At 41.9% G+C, this 9099-nt stretch overlaps 1 protein-coding gene across 1 annotated transcript; it reads right to left on the bottom strand.

The window, feature by feature from the left end:
• Positions 1–1194: 1194 nt before the first annotated feature.
• LOC119285133 (V-type proton ATPase subunit a3-like) lies at positions 1195–7957 on the bottom strand. The gene is made up of 18 exons (XM_037564352.1): positions 7671–7957; positions 7131–7175; positions 6790–6912; positions 6597–6704; positions 5729–5836; positions 5472–5645; positions 5152–5289; positions 4584–4691; positions 4326–4433; positions 4063–4211; positions 3469–3622; positions 3125–3285; positions 2833–3039; positions 2540–2723; positions 2358–2441; positions 2063–2265; positions 1887–1946; positions 1195–1725 (listed from the first exon to the last, which is right to left on the bottom strand). The coding sequence occupies exons 1-18, from the start codon at positions 7815–7817 to the stop codon at positions 1521–1523; spliced, it is 2466 nt and encodes an 821-aa protein (XP_037420249.1). The 5' UTR covers positions 7818–7957; the 3' UTR covers positions 1195–1520.
• Between the last annotated feature and the right edge of the window lie 1142 nt (positions 7958–9099).

Genomic DNA, 9099 nt, shown 5'->3' with positions numbered 1-9099 from the left:
GTGGAAAATCAGAGCCAATAGAAATTCACCTTGGGCCAAGATATTTGAAAACTTTGCCTTGTGAACTGAGACGGAGGGAGTAGTGGCTAGAAGACACGCGTTAAGTAGTTGGAGCATGGTAGTTCGATTCCTTCTTAAGTGTGGCTTTGTCTTGCAACTTTTTCTTGTTTTTTTCTGAGACGAAACAACACACTTAAGATATTTTTTCCTGTGTGCTACAAACCAAGAAGCTTCGGTGCCTAGCTGTGTATACCGGCCAGTCGAGACGCACTCAGCTTGTTTAGCACCAACGGAGAAACTCGGCTGGACAACCATCAAACAAAAATTAAACGAACCAGCTGTAGAAAGTTGTCAATGAAAGAGCCACAAACAAAATGTGACATCATATTAGATGTGAGATAATATTTCACATCTAGATATAAAAGACTCGGTTGGTGATGATGGCATGTCTGCCATCCGTCATTTCTGACTACTAGATCTGCATCTAACAACTGTGAGATAAGTTGTAACCTTTTTACAAGAATAGCTCACTCCTCTGCTTCAATTTGCAGAAAACCCCTTAGTATCTTGAAACCAACCACATCCCTCTCTCACCTCATCAAAACAGCCCGAGGAATATATTTTGAATGAAACATAATATATTTTTAGTGATATATGTATATCAAAACTAGGTGTTTTTTTTCAAGTTTGTGAACATGTATTCTACTTTGAATCCGTTGCAACGCACAGGCACATTGCTAATCTCACATCTAGATGTGACATGAACAGATCCTATTTTTTATAGTGATCTTGTATAGCTGCAAAATATATTTTTTATAGTGGTCTTGTATAAAAAATGAAGAGAGCATTTCTTTAGTGATCCTGACGCCTAATTGACATCGAGTAGTAGACCCTGTTATTGTGAGGCCAAATATGACCCGTATACAAATTAGGTTTTCCCCTCATTGCTGACACTTGTTTTGACTAGCCCATAAAACTCAGGTAATAGTTGACGACAAGCATAGCATGCTCAAGCACAATGAGAGTCGCTGACACCAGATGGTAGAGTAGCCAGCTTTTCTTTTCTTTTCTTTTTGTCTCTGGCAACATTTGAAACCAACTCTTGTAATCTATTCCGAAATGCAATGATTTTTGAATGGTCTCGAGGTAAAAAAAACGATCATAATTTATAAAACGGTAAAGTGAGCCCGAGAATAACCACAATGGAAATAACCTTTTATTACATGCTTATTTATGTCCAGACTGCACATCACCCAAAGGCAACCACGAGTGCACAACTCGTTATTAGCATTACACCAAAATAAGGGTGATGCCACTAGAGTTTTGTTGCCAAACCTCCACAAAAAAATTCCTACCCTTCGTGTAATCCACATCTAAAGAAAAATGATGTTGCACCTCCCTTGCTCGAACAAGGGGCTGGAGTTTTATGATTGATCCGTGACAAACAATGATTGTTCTGGCAACAAGGCCACCCACAAGATATTACAGAGACTACAATAGATACAAGAATTTGGACGAGCTCACTCTTCATCCTCACTGATTAGAGCAAACGAGAATGGTGCGAACTTGTAACCATCACCCTCATAGAACTTGTTCTGGAACTCCACCCAATGGAGCCTCAAGGCGTGAAGGAACGCGCTTAGGGTCTCCATAACAAGCAACACACCGACAGTGGCGCAGATGAAGACAACGACACCGATAGCAAGGATAAAAATATTGTTGTACCTACAAAAATGCACAAAGCATGATGAAGATGATTCTATTGATCATTAACTTGGATTTTCCCAAGTTTTTGGCTGCTATTCCGATTTACTCTATTATTCCGAAGCCAATGAAAAGTAAGATGATGATGATGATGATGAAGATGAGAGAGAGAGATTACTAACCCCAACGTCAGAAGGAGAACTTTATCATAGAACACAGTGGACAACTCCGAGTGTGCAAGACTGCAAGGAGAAATATTAGTTGCTCGTTAGTAGCTAATGGAAGTGTGATTAAAGATTGTCCTGTGCAAAACTGAGATGATGAAATGGTTCGAATGGTTCTTATTGTCCGGCAGTACCTGAGAGCCCAGAGACGAAGATATGAAGCAGTATTTGAGACTGCACCAAGAACAAACTCAATTGTATGGATCAGCTGGTGAACAAATATTTCACTGAACTCAAACTCCTCATGGTGGTTCGATTCTTCATTATGCTCCCCTAACTCTGCTACAACTGATTCATCTGCACCCTCAAGCATGGCGTACTGATGTCCTTGATGCCTCTGATGAATACCAAACATATAATATCAGCACAGAAGTAAATATGAACTGTAGAAACAGCAACAGAAATTACAGGTTACTATATTAGACATACTCGCTCATGTTCCCATTTCAAGAAAAATGGCTTCGGAATCAGCATCCAGGGAACAGATACCAGAGCAAGTAGAAGCAAAACTTGCTGTATAAGAAAGAGTGTGTGTTAGGAATAATCCACTTTATAGTAAGAACGATCTTTCAAAACTTGATAGTGAGAACACAACAATGACAAATATAGACCTGTAAAGTTTTCTGGCCAGGAAATAACTGGTTCTCTCCCATGTCATCTGTGGGGCTAAGGAACATATATATCATAACATGGTACAGATCTGCTTTTGACCCTGTGCACCACTTAATGATGATAAGCATGGATAGGTAGCCAAACAAGCTGTTCAAGAAGATCAGCTGGGGAACAAACTGGTACCTGTTACAAATGTGAACAGCAATACAATTATTTAGGGACTGCAACACAAGCTACAAAAGGATGGGCTGCCTTTTCAAATTAGGATTTTCAGACGAAGGGGTACACTTACCAGATATTAACCCTGTTCCTGAAGAATTTCGCATTAAAGTAACTCATAAAAATTCCAAGGTTCATTTGTGACACTCCAAGAAGAATTGACATTTTCATCTTCAGTGAGTTGAGAAATGGCAGCTCACTTCGACTACCATGCCACACAGGGTCCACGCCGAACGGGTAAGTATCCCTTACCTTGATTAACCCTTCAGTAGTAGAATCACTAATTACAAAAAAAAGGATTAGCAGAAAGTAATGCATAAAATCTGGCTTTATACAAAGATAAAATTAGGTTTCTTTCATCTTACCTACAAGAAGAATCGCGGCATGCATAGGCTGATTTAGCAAAAAGTTCAAATGGAACGGAGAAAAACTCATTGTATATTAATCCTGTGTAGATTGAGAAAATTGACATCATCATAATTATGTAGCGGCCTCCAAACATCATCTCCATTATGTCTCCAAGTTTCTGTATTTCAATTCAGACATAAGAGTATAAGACACAGCTTACTTCAGGAACTTTCAGAATATAAATATGCTAGACTCTTTGGAATCAGTACCATATGTTCCAAAAGAGGGGCTGTTGGCTTGCAGCAATAGTGTAATACAGACACGTATAGGTTTAGCAAAATGTAGAAGACGAGGAGCAAACCTGTGAAGCGAATTTCTTCTCTCGGATTATCAGATAGAGTGTCGCAAGTAATATGCAAATTCCATGACCCCAATCTCCAAACATGACAGCAAATAAGAAAGGAAAAGTGATAATAGTGTATACACCAGGATTCGCTTCTTGATACTTAGCTACTCTGTATCAGAAGAAATACAAAGTTAGCATTTACATATTCATACACTTGACTCGAACCCCAAGTAACACAAACACCCCTTAGTCATTTCTCAAACAAGCAATGTTTAACTCAATGGAAATGTGTTACTGAGATTCCACAAACCGATAAGCTGCAGAAATTTCCATTACAAGGTAATACACATTTGAAAACAAGTAGCTAACATTCTTTTGATGAATATGCATTGTGATTTTAAAGTGGCAGACACGGACACATGAAAAAAATATGAAGACGGGAAGTGTTTATGGCTAGAGAGACAACTAGCTTGAGGCATGTTTTCACATATACAACAATAAAAGAAGAGGGAATAGGCGTTTTCTCAAATGCATAAGAATAAATAAGAGACTAATAAAATAGCAAATCAAGTATAGAATAATAAAAAAGATTGAATTCTGAGAACATACCCATATGCGTCAACAATTTCCTGGAAGGCTGAGGTAAATTTGTTTGTTTGGAAATATGTTGGAGGAGACTCTTTTGTGTTAAGGACCTGAAAAATCGAGCCAACTTGGGATTTGCTCTCGAGAGTAGCACGCTGAAGTGCATCCTGAATCTGAAAATATACACTATAAATCATAAATCATGCAGACCACAAACAGAAACCAAAGAATTAGGGTGGACAAATACATAAGAAGGCATCAGGGGTTAAGGAAACAAATTTTATTACCTGATTAGCTGCGAAAACTGGACTCCAGCCCTCACCAACTAAGCATTTCTTCGTCACATCAACGCTCAACATGTTTAGAGTGTGGTAAATTGATTTTTCCTTTTTGGCCTGAAAGATTCAGTGCCAATTAGCAAATAATGATCGAACCGTAAAAATCAGAACTCCACCGCACACCATCTACAGTAACAACCAAAGTACACAGAACTCGAACTCTTGAGTAGAGCTTATCAGATGCCGAGATAAGCAATACAAACTCACCAGATGGTTCCAATGCTCAAACTCTGATGCAATAGTTTTGAGTATACTGTCACGATGAGCTAATCCCATGTCAATTGTTGCCTTTAACTCTGATATCTTTCCAGATACCTGTGTGATTGCAAGTATTTCAGTACATGTTATATCTTTATAGGCTCAAATTAGTAGCAGTGTGACACATAAGAATAACAAGGCAAAGATCTCCTCACGACATCCACATTATGTTCAAAAAACGATGCAACAACATGAAATCATTTTGCAGTAGTCACCAACAACAAAATAAGATTAGAAGGAGCAAAACAACGTACATACTGCATAGTCATTTAATTAGATTTTTTTAATCTAGCATTGGAATGACATCAATGCAGTAGCAGAAGAATAGGAGGTTAAGCAAGCTCATATCACATGCAAAGCACAGTATCTCCTACACACTACCATTCTTAACTACTAACTTCCTCACTAGAAGTGCTATATCGCAAGGTTCACTGATTTAAGCCAAAATACAAATATCTAAAAGAACACAAAAAAATCAATGAAGAATGTCAGAAAATAAATATTGCCAACTGCTGACCTCCTGAACAGTATGTGTTTGTTTAGCAAGGTCTTCAGGAAAAGGGTAACGGTTTGCACGAAAAGCATCACATATCTTCAGAATTTTGGCCTTTGCCCTCTCCCCAGAGTAGAATACGACAAATGTATTTTTGTACACCTGCATAGCCATGTAAAAGGTGTCAGATAAGTGTGTTTTGAATATAATAATGAGTGTAACTTCAGAACTAAAGAAGCACTGGACACTAAATCCATAATACCCATAGGAAATACTGTCAACATGTTAAGTTGTATCACTCAAAGGAGAGGGATACTGACTTTTGCAAGTAACAAAAAAACTACCTTTTCTCCGGATTGCGGATCAGTGACAGGTTCGTCAACAGACTCTTGTCTGAGCAAAATGTTGCCCCTTGTGGTACGGAATAAGATACGTTCAAAAGCCATGGCCTTTTCCTTTGGCACAAGACCACTCAAAGAGCCAAGTTTCACTTGTTTCGATGCGTCTGTTAACATATCCTATAAATTCGACCAACAAAATATCAGTAAGAGAAAATAGAACAGGGCGAGGCAGGATGCTGTTTCTGAAACAATATTTTCACCTGCTCCAACAGAGGACTCTCCAGGGAAGTCTCACCAGATTGATTTGCTTCCATTTGCCTGTGTTGTGCTGCAGCGCTTCTTTGAGCTGAATAGAAAAACTCACCAGCCTGAAAGTTAAAAGGAAATTTAGGAGAAGCACTACCATAGTACCATATATGGCGACAACGGGAAGTTGGGTACAATTTTGCATGTCCGTATTTAAGAGGATGCGTGACAGTATTGGCAACCCTCACCCCACCCCAACACCCACACACATATGGTTTAGCTAACAGTTTATCTCTCAAGCCTCCCATGTGCTACCATTCAAATACTGGTCTTGGGACCTTACTATCTTAACACACAATCAAGAGTGATTAGCTTGAAACATTTATGACACGTCTAACGCCATAAGATAAATCTTGGAAGTAATTCAAGCTGAGGCAACGATAGACATCTCTACTCCTATAGAAGACTCGGTGATGATGGTGTGTGTCATCCATCATTTCTGACCATCTGATGTGTGTCTAAAACATACAAGGTAAGCTGTGGCTTTTTTTGCAGAAAGGCCCCCACCACTCTGCTCCATATTTACAGAAATCCCCTAAAGTCTCTCCAGACCAGGTCCCCCGTCGCCCACTTCATCCAAACAGATAAGAGAAATAAATTTGGGTAAAACATAACATAATTTTAGTGTACATATTACCAAAACTAGGGTGATTTTTATTCAAGTTTGTGAACTTGTATCAGTCTATTTTGGATCCATTGCGACGCACGGGCACTTTGCTACTAGCAAATATGCGTACGACTGATACAACATGCGTACATGCCACAATATATGCACGTGCGTTCAAGAATAATTACTATAATGACAAGGCTAAGTAGCTATACCTTTTGAAGAACAGTATTGTACTCCAGTAGCTCATTGTGGGCCCGTTGTAATTTTTCATCGTTTGCATTTACTTCAGTTAGTTCAGCTTCCAGTTCTCCAAGCTTTACCTGTTCCTCGGGAAGTGTTAAAAAAGATCAACTTTTAAGATTTACGAGTTGCACATGATAAGCAGCATTTCACTGATTAGCATACCTCCATGTCATCAAAATCCAGAGGAGTTTCGGCTGATTGCATAGGAGAAACTAGTATTCCAGCTTTTGACATTTGTTCCTTAAAAAATCGCAGCTTGCGGGCCATTTCAGCACACCTTTTGATCTGCACAAGGAGCAGCCAGAGCAACAGAGACAGTAAAATTAACCACATTAGATGTGGATTTATAGTCTTGTGAGGACATTATATATATGAACACCGACCAAGCGTGGTATGATTAACGCAAACCGATAAACTGCTATGATAAACTTTCAAGAGGATAGTCCAGACCTATCAAAATGTAACTTAAGAAAAATGTGTTTACATAAACGAGCAAAAAGTACCTGGGCAGCATAGGTGCGTTGAAACGGGCTCTTGTCTGCGTTGAGCTGAGGATATTAAAAATAAACGTTAGATTAACAGCAAAGGAATCAGCCAAAAATCAAAAGCTGTACATAGCACATAGAACAGTTCCCAAGCATGAAAATGCACCGCGAGTTCCATTATCTAAGAATCATGTGCACTTGCATATTAATAGCAAGGCAAATAATTCCCTATTAAAGAGCGAGCCCTGCTAAGTGCTAACTACCAATCATGGGTCACGGCAATGCAAACCAACAGATCACAATTCCGATGGATACGTATAGTGATAACGTAGTACTAGCAGTACTAAAAAGCGAATAATTACGCCGCACAGAAGTCTTAGTTCCCAAATTCGCAATGTCATCTGTGACCCCCTGCCAATTCCAAAGGAATCGCGAGCACGGAACCCTAGAGAGGAGGGACCAGCTCAGATCGGCACATCGGGGCGGGCACCAGCCAGATCCTCCACCGAAACAAGTTAGGGAGCTAAAATCGACGGCGGGGGAACACGGGGGACTCACGTCTTTGAACTGGATGAGGCCCAGATCGCCGAGGTGGGAGACGGCGAGGTGCGCGGACTCGGTGGGGATGATGACCTGCAGGAGCTGCATCGCCTCCGACCGCATCAGATCCATCGAGGGGCAGCAGCCCCCTCCGCTGCGCGCCATGGCGTGCAGCCCCGGTACGGGCGATTGCTCCTCCTCCTGCTCCTCTCCGGCGGAGGTGGGCAGGCGAGCAGTACGGCCCCGATCGGCTTCGCGTCGTGCGGAGCAGGGAGGGGGCGAGGGGAGGATGAGACAGGCCGGGTCCTGTCGACCATGTGCTATTATGCGGAGACGTGGCTGGGCGGGGAGGGACCGATACGCGCAGGGCCCAGATGTCAGAGGGCGGCGGAGGCGGTTTTGTGCTGTGATTTTTTTGCTTTTCGGGAAACCAGTTTGCGTTTGTGATTGGAAGAGTTCGTGGCTGTCAGAAGGAGCTGGATGTTTTTTTTGGTGTGAAGGATCTGGATTTCGACGGGGAGGGAGGACTGTGAGGCTGGTAGGTGGGGTCGATCAACGTGTCGTGTCGGTCCAGTCCTGGTCTCCGATCGGTGAGGGACGGTGGCACGTAGAGGCAGCTGGATCGATCGGATCGTAAACTCTTCTCGTTTTGCCCCTTTCCAATGAGAGTCTCTTTCTTTCAAGAGCGGAGAGCGGAGGTCGGTTTTATTTTTCCGGAAGTACTCCCTCGGCCCCTCCATTAACAAATTATTATGGAAATGTTAACGCCCACACATGTGGGCGTTTGCATCTCGCCCACACGCGTGGATCCGCATTCGTACGTGAGCGCACGAATCTTGACATGTTTCTAGTGTCACGTAGGACTGGCCTGGTGTGTGGGCGTTCAGCCGGTCGCCCATACGGCCGTTTCACCACACAAAAGGGGCTGGTGTGTGGGCGTTCAGCAGTTCGCCCACACGCCACTTTGCACGCACACACAAGGGCTAGTGTGTGGGCATTTGGCATCTTGCCCACACGCCCTTCTTCTCTCCCACACCCAAACTGCTAGTTGCCATGTGTTTTTGCACTGCACATGGCAACTGCCCCTAGTGTGTTTTTATAAGCAGGTGGCAACTCTTTTTCTTACCCGAGTTTGCCATGTGTTTTGCAGAGTACACGGCAACTGCCTAGTGTGCACGTAAACAGATGGCAACTCTCTTTTACCGAGTTGCCATATATTTTTGCATGATACATGGCAACTGCTCTAACGTGCATGTACATGACAACTGCCCTGAGGTGCACGTAAGCAAATGTCAACTCTTCCTTTTTACATGGCAACTGCCCTAGCATGCTTGTGAGCACATGGCAACTCTCTCAACTGCCTAGTGTTAGTATGTGGCAACTCCTAAAGTTATAAAATCATGACAACTACATTAGATCAGACCATACATGGCAACTGCAGTTGAGC

Source organism: Triticum dicoccoides, chromosome 4A (assembly GCF_002162155.2).
Source record: "Triticum dicoccoides isolate Atlit2015 ecotype Zavitan chromosome 4A, WEW_v2.0, whole genome shotgun sequence".
Classification (NCBI taxonomy): Eukaryota; Viridiplantae; Streptophyta; class Magnoliopsida; order Poales; family Poaceae; genus Triticum; species Triticum dicoccoides.
This window is presented reverse-complemented; position numbering and strand designations above follow the sequence as displayed.